Source organism: Mixophyes fleayi, chromosome 7 (genome assembly GCF_038048845.1).
Source record: "Mixophyes fleayi isolate aMixFle1 chromosome 7, aMixFle1.hap1, whole genome shotgun sequence".
In the NCBI taxonomy this organism is placed as follows: domain Eukaryota; kingdom Metazoa; phylum Chordata; class Amphibia; order Anura; family Limnodynastidae; genus Mixophyes; species Mixophyes fleayi.
In genome coordinates this window covers 3222945-3238034 of record NC_134408.1, presented here as the reverse complement: position 1 = coordinate 3238034, position 15090 = coordinate 3222945, and the positions used below count along the sequence as shown (strand labels likewise).

The window sequence follows — 15090 nt, the reverse complement described above, 5'->3', positions numbered from 1 at the left end:
ATTGGTATCAGTCCATTTGCTTCTGCTAAAGATGTTTCAATTCAAATAAATGCAGACGAGTTGTTAGACCGAATCAATAAATTCATATGTCAGATATAAAAATGCATATAAATGTATCATGTGTTTTTTAGGGTATTTCTCAGCTAGTTTTACTGCATACCCCCCAATATCTAAAATACCCGTATAAAAACAGACTTGGCCGTGCCCCCTTGAAATTCCCGTATATGTCTTTAGCCTTCCCCTGTCGCATTATGAAATTATGAACCTTTATTTTTTATCTTACCAGACGCACCCCAGAGGCTGTGCTGCAGAGCTACCAGCCAATGCCCTTATTTTGCTCTGTAAACTGGAGACCTTGGAAAAACTAATAACTTTTGTGTGCAGCCCTATATAGTAAGATAACCCCCTAGAATTAGGAAAAGCTCAGCCAAGAACTTGGGGAGGACATTAGGTTTAGTCCTCATTAGTTTTAACATATCTCCTAGTTACCAAACCCCATGATTTGTTTCTCTAAATTTTTCTTTCACTTTCTCTGAAGTGGAGTCTTCTTATCACAGTTACCCGGCACCTCGTTGAAAAGGAACAGATTACTGTCTCCTGATGCTGAGCTGACTCTGCAGGATCTGGATCTTGTCCACCTCGCTGGTTTCTGCCAGATCATCAATCACCACAATCACTTTCTTTTTTGCTGCACAAATTAAACAAGTAAGAGAGAAACATTACAGCTTCCTACTGTGGCAGAGGTCACCTGGACTCCATCCTATCACTTTCTCATACATGGGTAGACATCTCATCCATGGTTTCAACATATTACATATTTATTTTAGAGATGGTCACTGACCCCTGTGTTTTGGTTTTGTTTTTGTTTTTGGATCTGGATTACCTTCGTGTTTTGGTTTTGGTTTTGCAAAACCGCCCTTGCATGTTTTGGTTTTGGTTTTGTTTGGTTTTGTTCTGCTTTTTTTGAAAAAAATAACATTTTTTGGGTCTAAAATAACCTAATCTAGTGCTCCATCAGTTTCTTAGATAAGTGAGGTAATTCTAAAGCTAATAAATTATGAAAAAAACAGTTTAATCCCTGGTAGGCCGTCCTTAATTCGAACACTTGTCTGCAAATTATACAGGCAAACCTGGTTGTCTACCTCCTCCATCTTTGATTTTTGGCAATGTAGTCATCATCTTTGGGTGTATATTACACCCTACACTTGTAGTTAAATAAAAAAAGCAGCCTGCACAGACTGTGGAACTAGAAAGTAAAATTAAATGGACCACAGTAGTTTGTTGGCTATCTATGCCCCCCCCCCGCCTTCCACTTGTAGTTGAATATAAAAGATGCAGCCTGCACAGACTGTGGAACTAGAAAGTAAAATTAAATGGACCACGGTAGTTTGTTGGCTATCTATGCCCCCCCGCCCTCCACTTGTAGTTGTATATAAAAAAAGCAGCCTGCACAGACTGTTGAACTAGAAATTAAAATTAAATGGACCACGGTAATTTGTTGGCTATCTATGCCCCCCTCCCACCTTCCACTTGTAGTTGAATATAAAAAAAGCAGCCTGCACAGACTGTGGAACTAGAAAGTAAAATTAAATGGACCACGGTAGTTTGGTGGCTATCTATGCCCCCCCCCGCCCTCCACTTGTAGTTGAATATAAAAAAAAGCAGCCTGCACACACTGTGGAACTAGAAATTCGAATATACAAAGAAATGGACAAAGGCAGTTTGGTATCTGTCTGCATCAGACCCCCCCCCCCACTTCCACTTGTAGTAAAATAGAAAAAAAAGCAGCCTGCATAGACTGTAGAACTAGAAATTCGAATATACAAAGAAATGGACAAAGTCGGTTTGGTATCTGTCTGCATCAGATCCTCTCTCCACTAGGAGTAAAATAGAAAACCGTTCAGCCGTTATATAATCTAGAATATAAATAGAAATTGAGAAAGGCAAATTGGTATCTGTCTGCATCATAATCATCAACATCCTCATTAGCGCCCTCGTCACCTCCACAAATCTCCCCCTCATCCTCTTCTGTTTCCAAAGTGGCATTCTCAATTTGTGTATCACCGGCTACACTCGGGCTGTTCAAGTACACATCAGCAGAACTGCTGAAACGGCCCTTCTTTATGGGTACACTAACAGAATGCTCACAATTAGACATCCCACTGTTGGATGGACTCTCCACAGGGATTGGTGTCATTTGTGAATCAGAGCAAACATTATCCTCTAATGCCTTACTGTTATCTTGCAGCTCGGCTTTGACGCGTAACCGTAGTTGTGCACCACTTGTAGGTTCGGTAACATTTTTGGATCTGCCACTAATAGCCAAAGGTGAAGGCCTCATTCTCTCTTTGCCTCTGCATGTGTAGAATGGCATGTTGGCAATCTTTTTTTATCGGCACTTAACTTTTCCTCAGTAACACTTCTTTTTCGTTTCAACACAGTAAATTTTTTGTGGGTTTTTGTTTTTTGGACTGATTTGGAAACACTGTGTAGTTTGACATCGCCTTGCCCAGATGACTTACTGGGAACACTAACATCAGGACTGGTGACAGAACCTGGTTGCTCATTCTGATCATATGTGGACTGCTTTGAATCCATTCTGAGCGCAAAGCACTTGTAGTGGTAAAAATTATTTGGTAAGATACTGCTGACAAATATGACTTTTGACAGCCAGAAATATGTATGCACAATTATGGGGGACACCCCAAAAGCACTGGGGAGTGCTAAAAATTATTTGGTAGATACTGCTGACAGATAGTAATTTTGACAGCCAGAAATATTTATGCACAATTATGGGGGACACCCCAAAAGCACTGGTGAGTGCTAAAAATTATTTGGTAGATACTGCTGACAGATAGTAATTTTGACAGCCAGAAATATTTATGCACAATTATGGGGGACACCCCAAAAGCACTGGTGAGTGCTAAAAATTATTTTCTTGGCATGTACAGGGTTAAAGCATGTGTCACCTTCAAGTGAACGTCCCTCATCTCTGATTACCATAGACTCTTCTAGGGGCTGGCTGAGAAAACAACGTCCCCCCTAGTCTCAGTTACATGGGAACCAACCATTTCTGGCACAACCAGACCTATTTATATTCACCCTCTGCACTACCTCCCAGTTGTACAGTCTACCAACAATCTGACAGACTGTCCTGGATACACCTTCCATTGTATGTGTAAGATTAAGGTTGGGGCTACACCCTTGTGATACTCTCACAGTTACTACTACTTGTGTATCCTTGTGGGGACTATCAGGGAAAACACCTTCCTCCCCCTAGCCTCACTTATGTGGGACCCCACCTCATCTGTTAAAGTTTTGGTCACTGCTGATTCAGGCAGATATGGGAACACGTTTTCTTTATGCCCTGTCTCCAAGTCACTTTGTACCCCTAGACTTTACCCGTGAAAAAACATAAATATTTTTTACCACAGAAGCAATAACATTTTCAGTAGAGATATATTGAAAAAGCATTCTACCTAAACCAGTACTGACTAACATATTTGAAGGAACATTTTCTGATACCCCTACTTTTCGCAGCCCCCTCCTGACACCCCAGTGTAGGTACACCCAGGCCATAGGCACTCTCTCCCTCCCCAGTCACAGAATTAGTATTCCCCTATTTATGTGCTGTGGGGTCACAAGCTCTGAACACACCAGTTACTTGGTCTCCCACAATGACTGATTGCAGGTTATCCTTTGGGAACTCTCAGAGCACAGCAATGCTCAGGACTGCTGGTGAATAACTTTAAGGGATGTTATCTCCACAATGGGGGATGTAAGCTGTTTCTTCTCTGAAGCGTTGGTACTGATGTAACCCACTGTACTGCAAATAAAACACTAGCAGGTGTCTCCCAAAGCTGACTTGGTTATCACCTCACACACAAAGAAGAAACAACATGTTATTTGGCAAAGTGGGACGGGGTTTATTCTCCAGACTGCATCCCTTTTCCTGTAAATGGCTTTGGCACAAATGATTCTCTGTTAGCTGCAGGTTCCCGGGTAATGGAGTATTTGTCAGCCAATCTGCCTTCCTCCTGATATGATGTAGGGTCTTGATCCATTATCCAGTCTCTCACTTCTGCTGGGCACAAAGCGAAGAGCATAGGGGGGCATTCTGGATGAATGATAAGGGTGTGCCAAGGTCATTGTTGGGGTGTTTTTTCATTCAAAAAATGAAGGGTTATGTGCTGCCCTTTTGAAGCTTGTTTGTATGTGTTTTATACTGCGTGATCTGTGTCATGTTCTGTTTATACTTATTCACTTTTCATATTTTGTGTACCTATATAATTTTCAAACAGGAACCAACATTTAAGGAACCAGACATGAAACCAGCAGCAGGTTGTGAAAGCTGCAATAACAAGTAGGATAGAGCAACACAGTCCACCAACAGAGGAGGGTCGTAGCATGCGCTTGTTCCAGGCACCATGGCTCCATGCCACACCTCTGTGTCTACCAGGCACGGGGAGATTGGTGTCAAGCAGTGAGGGGGTCCCAGCCTGTTTTATCTGTACTGAGCCCCACAATTTCTGATTGCAGCCCTGGTGTTATGAAGCCCACAATCAGCAACTGAAAACCACTATACAGAACCTATAGTGCTGGCTGTTTTTCACCATTAGCAGTCACCTTTCTCGGAACCACACTGTTCACCGGTACTCAGATGACCCCTTGATTTGTTTGATCCCAGTAGTGCATAGTTATTAGTTGTGAGCGAGGTAGAATGAGAGGGACTCACAGCTATGTAGCAACATGCAGAAAAAACAAGACAAACAGGACATAAAAGAGAATGGTCACAACCCAGCGTTACACTGTCAGTGGGTGAGGACTCCTGAAATAGTTCTGACATTTGTGGGATGGGAGGTTAAATGTTTGCAGTGGGAATTTGCCATTAGTGATGTTACTATCTTAATTAATTGGAAATGCTGAAAAACAGAATGTAAATGCAAACGATAGTAAGTACAGAATAATAACAGCCACGGTCTATTCTTCCGATATATATCTCATATTCCTCTCATACTCTCACAGACAGGTCCAGGAGATGATACCAGGGAACCAGTAAAGACCAGGCAGTGAATTATTAGTACCACTCTGTGGGTGCTGCCCTCCCCCCAGTACACGCTGCCTGGCAAGGAATGACAAAATATTCACCTGACTGGCCTCAATGTTGGAGGGTGTTAAAATTTATTTATACAAAATGTATTTGTTTATTGTTTTAAAATCTCTTATAATTTTTTTTGATTATTCTAATTTTTTTTTTTTTATATAAACCTGTATTATTTTATTTAACATATACTGTAATATTGTATAACATCTCAATAAATGTGCAGCAATGGTTTTCCTTGGGTGGTAATGTAGCTTTAATTGGGGAATACACTACAGTCCCTCCTTATTACTCCAATAGAATTGTTCTATAACTGAGTGATACACTTACAGTAGTTCTGTAACTCAGAAGGACAAGAAGGTAATAACATGTATTCAGCATTCACACACTTACACACTGTGCAGACAGCCACACAGTGCCTGCACAGTACAGAACCTCACCGATGTCACTGGTCCCTAGTGAATGGATAAGCTGGACTCATCAATACTGGTTAATAACACAACATGGCTACAGTACCGGTGCTGTGACCAGCTGAGAAAATAACTATTTTATCCATTTTATACACTGTTCACATCCATTATATGCGTACACAAGAAAATACAACCGTTTTATTCATTAATGCAAATGTTGCACGAGGGTAATTGCTGTACATTACGCCGAACAGCAAAAACTTGGACACTTTACTGTAGGAACCCCCAAGATCAGACTGCGAATTGGCAGGCGGAAAATACAGTGGTACAGTGACATGCAATGGGGAGGGAGACCTGGAGAATAAGTGTCCTAGTGACCTTACAGGAGTTACAGGAAATCTAACTCTCATACAGTCGTTAGATAGTGTTCAGTGACAGACAGACTTTATCCAACGTCAATCATTTTATCTGTTATATTTGTAGGGAACTAGGAAAAGCTTTGTAGTTTTTTATTTCACTGTCCAATATTAATAACACACAGTTAAAATATAGTTTTATTTAGATGGCTACAGTGACACTAGTTACAATCATTTACAGATACAGTATGGTGTGAGGCTGTCTTATGGCTGTGGTGTGTATGCATCATACATGGTACATAGTACCCACTAGGCCTCTCTCTGCCTCTATTCAGTTCAATGTAATGAATTCATCAAAGCATTTCAAATCCATCATACGCAGACTATAACGGTAGACTCAGGTAAAAACAAATACTGTAATATTGTACTACAATGTATTGTAGATGATGGCTCATAGTTGTGTCTGGCACAAACATACATCGTTCATGATACCACATTATACATAAGTAGATCCATTCAGTTCTATGATATTTAGGGGCAGAGATACGGAGGTTGAGAACTTAGTCCATGATGATCAGGATGGTAATAGCATATATTATGCCTGAGGGCCCCCACTCTGAAGGCCACCCTGCAGTAATGTGATCAGCACCGTCTGGTGCAGTCTGGTGCAGTCTGGTGCAGCCTGGTGCAGCCTGGTGCTGGATACTACTTTTGCAGAGGATTGTTCATTGTCTGTTCTCCTGCGTTAGCTGTGGCCAAACAATGCTACAACCTCAGGTGTCAGTTATTCAATAGGAGAGGAGGAAGGAGCACGCTGTCATTTCCTTTATTTCATTATTTTCAATGAGGTAATAGAGTTATGATTGAATGGCTTGTGTGATGTAGTTAGAGTCCCCCTAGTGGCCACGACTAGCTTTACATGCAAAATATTAATGTTAATTTAGACAGTAATATTATTGGGGAAGTTGTAATTAGAAAATGGTGTGACTCATTAACATCATTATGCATCGGGTGTCAGGTTAAGGCTCGTTACATCTGTATCTAGAGAAAAAGGTCTTTAGGTATATGTTTGGGGGGGGGGGGGGGAATAATTATAAGAAAATGAAACACAAAGCAAGAGCTTCTGTTTTTTATTTCTTCTCCCTATTTTTGTCCTCAAAACAACCATCAAACAACCATAAATTCCAACCTCTTTGTTCTCTCTGAAAGTTTTTCCTCTATGTGAAACTGATGCTCCTCTAAGTATTTCCAGATAACTCCCCTTTTACACTTCTAGATATTGTGCTTGCAAACCACTGACTTTATTGTTAAAGTGACATGGCCTGACGCTTCCACTAAATGCTGCTAGACACACATACTGTCACTTCCACTAATGCTGATAGACACACATACTGACGCTTCCACTAAATGCTGCTAGACACACATACTGTCACTTCCACTAATGCTGATAGACACACATACTGACACTTCCACTAATGCTGATAGACACACATACTGACACTTACACTAAATGCTGCTAGACACACATACTGTCACTTCCACTAATGCTGATAGACACACATACTGACACTTCCACTAATGCTGATAGACACACATACTGACACTTACACTAAATGCTGCTAGACACACATACTGTCACTTCCACTAATGCTGATAGACACACATACTGACACTTCCACTAATGCTGATAGACACACATACTGATGCTTCCACTAATGCTGATAGACACACATACTGACACTTACACTAATGCTGATAGACACACATACTGACACTTACACTAATGCTGATAGACACACATACTGATGCTTCCACTAATGCTGATAGACACACATACTGACACTTACACTAATGCTGATAGACACACATACTGACACTTACACTAATGCTGATAGACACACATACTGACACTTCCACTAATGCTGATAGACACACATACTGACACTTCCACTAATGCTGATAGACACACATACTGACACTTCCACTAATGCTGATAGACACACATACTGATGCTTCCACTAATGCTGATAGACACACATACTGACACTTCCACTAATGCTGATAGACACACATACTGACACTTACACTAATGCTGATAGACACACATACTGACACTTACACTAATGCTGATAGACACACATACTGACACTTACACTAATGCTGATAGACACACATACTGACACTTACACTAATGCTGATAGACACACATACTGACACTTCCACTAATGCTGATAGACACACATACTGACACTTACACTAAATGCTGCTAGACACACATACTGTCACTTCCACTAATGCTGATAGACACACATACTGACACTTCCACTAATGCTGATAGACACACATACTGACACTTACACTAAATGCTGCTAGACACACATACTGTCACTTCCACTAATGCTGATAGACACACATACTGACACTTCCACTAATGCTGATAGACACACATACTGACACTTCCACTAATGCTGATAGACACACATACTGACACTTCCACTAATGCTGATAGACACACATACTGATGCTTCCACTAAATGCTGATAGACACACATACTGACACTTCCACTAATGCTGATAGACACACATACTGATGCTTCCACTAATGCTGATAGACACACATACTGACACTTACACTAATGCTGATAGACACACATACTGACACTTCCACTAAATGCTGATAGACACACATACTGACACTTCCACTAATGCTGATAGACACACATACTGACACTTCCACTAATGCTGATAGACACACATACTGACACTTCCACTAATGCTGATAGACACACATACTGATGCTTCCACTAATGCTGATAGACACACATACTGACACTTACACTAATGCTGATAGACACACATACTGACACTTCCACTAATGCTGATAGACACACATACTGACACTTACACTAATGCTGATAGACACACATACTGACACTTCCACTAATGCTGATAGACACACATACTGACACTTCCACTAATGCTGATAGACACATATACTGACACTTCCACTAAATGCTGATAGACACACATACTGACACTTCCACTAATGCTGATAGACACACATACTGATGCTTCCACTAATGCTGATAGACACACATACTGACACTTACACTAATGCTGATAGACACACATACTGACACTTACACTAATGCTGATAGACACACATACTGACACTTCCACTAATGCTGATAGACACACATACTGACACTTCCACTAATGCTGATAGACACACATACTGACACTTCCACTAAATGCTGCTAGACACACATACTGACACTTCCACTAAATGCTGATAGACACACATACTGACACTTCCACTAATGCTGATAGACACACATACTGACACTTCCACTAATGCTGATAGACACACATACTGACACTTCCACTAATGCTGATAGACACACATACTGACACTTCCACTAATGCTGATAGACACACATACTGACACTTCCACTAATGCTGATAGACACACATACTGATGCTTCCACTAATGCTGATAGACACACATACTGACACTTACACTAATGCTGATAGACACACATACTGACACTTACACTAATGCTGATAGACACACATACTGACACTTACACTAATGCTGATAGACACACATACTGACACTTACACTAATGCTGATAGACACACATACTGACACTTCCACTAATGCTGATAGACACACATACTGACGCTTCCACTAAATGCTGATAGACACACATACTGACACTTCCACTAATGCTGATAGACACACATACTGACACTTCCACTAATGCTGATAGACACACATACTGACGCTTCCACTAATGCTGATAGACACACATACTGACGCTTCCACTAAATGCTGATAGACACACATACTGACGCTTCCACTAATGCTGATAGACACACATACTGACGCTTCCACTAAATGCTGATAGACACACATACTGACACTTCCACTAATGCTGCTAGACACACATACTGACGCTTCCACTAAATGCTGCTAGACACACATACAGACACTTCCACTAAATGCTGCTAGACACACATACTGACGCTTCCACTAAATGCTGATAGACACACATACTGACACTTCCACTAAATGCTGATAGACACACATACTGACACTTCCACTAAATGCTGCTAGACACACATACTGACGCTTCCACTAAATGCTGATAGACACACATACTGACACTTTCACTAATGCTGATAGACACACATACTGACACTTCCACTAAATGCTGCTAGACACACATACTGACCCTTCCACTAAATGCTGATAGACACACATACTGACACTTCCACTAATGCTGCTAGACACACATACTGACACTTACACTAAATGCTGCTAGACACACATACTGACACTTCCACTAATGCTGCTAGACACACATACTGACACTTCCACTAATGCTGCTAGACACACATACTGACACTTACACTAAATGCTGCTAGACACACATACTGACACTTCCACTAATGCTGCTAGACACACATACTGACACTTCCACTAATGCTGCTAGACACACATACTGACACTTACACTAATGCTGCTAGACACACATACTATCAGTTCCACTAAATGCTGATAGACACACATACTGTTGGTCCCACTAAATGCTGATAGACACACATACTGTCACTTCCACTAATGCTGATAGACACACATACTGACACTTCCACTAAATGCTGATAGACACACATACTGACACTTCCACTAAATGCTGATAGACACACATACTGACACTTCCACTAAATGCTGATAGACACACATACTGACACTTCCACTAAATGCTGATAGACACACATACTGACACTTCCACTAAATGCTGATAGACACACATACTGACACTTCCACTAATGCTGATAGACACACATACTGACACTTCCAGTGTCGCTGCTTCACCATCTCTCAGCCCCATGTGCACCAGGAACTCATAGTGCTGAGTGTACATGGAAGCTCCTTACAGTGATGCCTCCTTCCAATGTCTGTATTGTGCAATATATGAATGTGTGCTGAGGGAAAGTTCCTGCTGGGTATGATGGTGGTTTGTATACACACAAAATATTGAATGTCTGTTCTCTTGACTATGTTTATTTACTTTGGGAAGAATTTACCCAACCCAACATTATGCAGAGCTCTCCTTAGTGCTTCCTTAAGGTCTTTGTTCCTTAAACTGTAAATCAAAGGATTGATTAATGGAGTAACAACTGTGTACACAACAGACACCAGCCGATCCTCTGAAGAACTGGAAGTTGGGCTTGGACGTAGATATGTAGAAACTAGAGTTCCATAGAAGATAAAGACCACTGTTAGGTGTGATGTACAGGTGGATAAGGCTTTCAGTTTCCCTTTCCGAGATTGTATCTCCATAATTGTGCGAAATATGTGGATATAAGGGACAAATGTTATGCTGAGAGCACCTGACCCCATTATTATACCTACAAGAAACATTACTAAGACATTGATAAATGTATCAGTACATGACAGCAAAAATAACTGGGGTAGATCACAGAAGAAACTATTAATGACGTTTGGACCACAGAAGTTCAATCTTTGTATACACAGGGTGTGTATTAGGGATGTGAGGAAACCAGCCATCCATGCAGCAGAAACCATCTGAGCACAGAGCTTGGGGTGCATTATCTGGACATAATGCAAAGGGTGACAGATTGCTACATATCTGTCATAGGACATCACAGCCAACAAGAAGAGTTCAATGCAAATAAAGGAGAAGAAGAAGTAAAACTGAGTGATGCAGGAAGGGACAGAAATGGTCCTGGTGTTAGAGAAGAAGTCAGCGAGCATTCGTGGAGCGGTGACAGAGGAATAGAAGACATCCAGACCAGCGAGGTTGCACAGAAATAGGTACATGGGTGTGTGAAGGTGATGGTCACTGAGGATCAGGAGGACTATCAGGAGATTCCCAGCCATAGATGCCAGGTAAATGAGGAGAAACACCAGGAATAACGGAAGCTGGACATTTGTTAGGTTGGATAATCCAGCAAACACAAATTCTGACACTTTAGTTTGATTTATTGACCTCATCTTGTAGTTTTCATCCCAATTACTGCAGGAAGAAACATTGTATTATGGTATGGTAATACAGACAAATGGTTAATTGTTAATCATGTAAGTTAGATACATTATTTAGGTGCTTAGAGCTATTTATAGCTGTCACTCAAGGAACAACCAAATCAGATTATTTCTGATAGAGAAAGGGATGCTGGGAGATGTCATGACGTCATGACCTTACTATATATTCAATAATTAAAGTATAAATATTTGAAGTTCGATTAAATGTTATTATGATAATACCTAAAGGTAACTGTATATTTAGTTTTTATCCTAAGTTCTTTTAATTGTGCCTTAAATATATTGAATACTATGGGGGGTATTCAATTGTCAGCGAGTTTTTTTTTTGTGACCGTGTTAAGTCATTTTAATACTGTTTTTTATCATTTTTGAGCGGGTTAACTTTACCCACGATTCAATTCCATTTTTAACGCTCAGTTTTTTTTCATGAAACGGTCCTCTCGCGCTCCAGTAGAAGGTCTATTGAGAGTATAGGGTGTGAGAGAGGCAGCCGCGTTAAAAGCTCTTCAATTGTTTTTTTAACGTGGCGCTTTAAACAGGCAAAAATGCTGTTTTATCTCGCAACTCTTTGGGGTGTGTTAAAAATAAAAAAACTCTGAAAAGTATTTGAAATCATGTAATAATGTGAAAAAAGTTAAACTTATGTTTATCACTAATGCCTAACATGGAAAAGTTGATTTTCTTTTGAAAAAATAATGAAATAATATAAACATAAAAAAATAAAATCACTAATTAATTATATTTATGTATGTATTTGGTACAAATATGAATGTAGTAATGTGTTTTGACATGGTATAGATGATTCTATGGTTAAAAATAGTTCAATAAAAAAATATGCTAAAGGAAGTACTGTAATGAAGATGTTATCAATGTGTAATGCAATCCAATGTAAGAAAATGTATGCAAAACTTTTTTTTTGTGTTATACATAACCGCGCTAAAACTCCCCTTTACTCCCCTAAAATTTGCATGAGTTTTCCGCTGCGCTAACTCTAAACGGTCGCTATTGCAGTTAAAAAGCCGCGGGAGATTTTTTTTTTTTTTTACGCTGCAGGGAAAAAAAAAATTGCGGACAATTGAATACCAACCATATATAGTTATATTTTATGTGCATATTTGATGACTGTGAAACATTCACGATCTCTGTAACAATCTCCATTGGGGATTCCCTGGGGAGCTCACTCATTCACAGATATGTTTTTGTTCTTATTCGCCCATTTAATTGTCTGATGTATGGAATTAAGGTAACACCTATTTACTTGTGTAACGAGAGGAAGACAACGATTCAGAGCATTGGTTATAATCCTGGTTCTTACATTGACCATGTAGCTATAAATCAGCCCTTGAAGATATATCTCACTGACTACATCACTAAATAACATTTATTTGGATTGATTTGCCTCTATATGAATATGGATAAAACAAATCCATGCTGGATAAATGGAGTAAGTATATGGGCGTCTGATATAGATGAATGTATCCAGCAGGGTAACTTACCAACCTACATTCACTACTCAGATTTCCACTGTCATCCTTTTAATTTATCGTATGTATTCTGATATTCATCTTCTTATTTATAAATAAACCTTCAGAAAGAAAGAGATCTACACAGGAATACCCTTCTGTGGCTCTTATATAATCTGTTATGTGGTCTATACCAGACAACTAGTCACAATAACTCAGAACGTAGCGGCCCAGGAGACCCATTATTAATCAGCCGCGTTAGAAAACATTTTATTCCTTAAAGAGCTCAAATCTCTTGATCATTATCTTAACTCTTATATGAAAGAAAGCATTGAGTCTGTCCTTCTAGATGTCCTATTGAGCTACATTCATTATCTATTGACATGATGTGTTTATTACTTCTAGTAAAGTTCCATAAGTGTAAATTTTTTACATGCCTTTAAAATTAAGCAATAAAACAGCTTTTGATAATAAAACAATGAGTTTCACCTTCTGATACAACATATAACAATAACTTCAATAAGTTTATTTGTAAATGAAAGTTACAGATCTTCATCAAGCAACTGTAAAAAAGAGACCCCAATATCATATAGAGCACATATTCAATGGCTAATCATTATCTAGGTACACACTATAGAACAGTGTATCTAACACTTTCCTTTCCTGCAGACTCTTCTTCTTCAGTTAACAGTTACTTTGGGGCTATGCTCAGAATTTTTCATGTCATCATGGTGGGCCATTATAACATGTCTAATTCTAGTGAAAAATGTTGCCTTTGTTTTAAGTGAAAATAAACTTTTCCTTACCAATCAGTGCTGAGAACAAGTTGTGGAAATGTATGTGCATTAATGACCGATAGCATTAGAGGAAGTGATAGTAAACGTGATCTTCTGCAGCAAGTTACATACAAATTTCAAAAGGTTTAAATTAAGGATAGAAAATATATATAACAACCTAATTCATCATTGATAAATTGTGCTGAGATATGGGCCATAGATCGCACCACACTCTTCTTTACTCACTGTATGTGTTTAGAACTTAGAGGGGGCACTATTTTAAGTGTTTGCTTCTGAGGAGACATGGAATATGTTCTACAATTGGGTATGAAATTAATTTAGTATAGGGTTAGGGTTAGTGTTAGTATATAAATAATAATAATATACTCTACAATGGAATGGTTGCAAGGAGAACTAATAAATAAAAATTGCTTTTAAACGCTACAATTTACTGTCAGTGGACCAAGTGCCCCCCCCCCCCCCCCCCTCCTTCCCTTCCAACTAATGGTCAAAGAATAATTCCAGTAAAAAGTGCAGATTCAGGGTTTTTTTTTTTAAATCTCTTTTTTATTGAAAATTTAAACAGCTTTTACAAACATCCCTTTCTTGGAATGCACAATAAATTGAAGGTATTACAAAGTAACAAAAAGAAAAGGAAAGGTGGGACAATAGTCCGGCATATAGAATACTATTTAGTATTCAGTAGTAAAACATGTAGGGATGGGGAAAGATAAAGATGGGTAGAGGGTGGGGAGGAAAGGCAAAACTGTTGGAATATTGGCGGTGTTTGCAAACTGAACTAAATTGATTATCTTGGTTGTATTATCCCGCGCCTCTCTCCCCGGAACAAACCCTACATGATCGGGATGACTGATTTGGGTTAAATACAGTTTTAACCTATTTTCTATCAG

At 39.4% G+C, this 15090-nt stretch overlaps 1 protein-coding gene across 1 annotated transcript; it reads right to left on the bottom strand.

The window, feature by feature from the left end:
• Nucleotides 1-587: 587 nt before the first annotated feature.
• Nucleotides 588-11892, bottom strand: LOC142098238 (olfactory receptor 1G1-like). Its single transcript, XM_075180929.1, has 2 exons — nt 10962-11892; nt 588-688 (listed from the first exon to the last, which is right to left on the bottom strand). Exons 1-2 carry the CDS (start codon nt 11890-11892, stop codon nt 588-590), a joined length of 1032 nt encoding a protein of 343 aa, XP_075037030.1.
• Nucleotides 11893-15090: the final 3198 nt, after the last annotated feature.

Bases quoted from the DNA above. Each gene is read 5' to 3' on its own strand.
- LOC142098238 (XM_075180929.1), bottom strand. From the start codon at position 11,892: ATGAGGTCAATAAATCAAACTAAAGTGTCAGAATTTGTGTTTGCTGGA. The intron at 689-10,961 runs GTAAATTCTTCC...TAATTTGTGCAG, and splicing joins TCTGCATAATGTTGGGTTGG to CAAAAAAGAAAGTGATTGTG.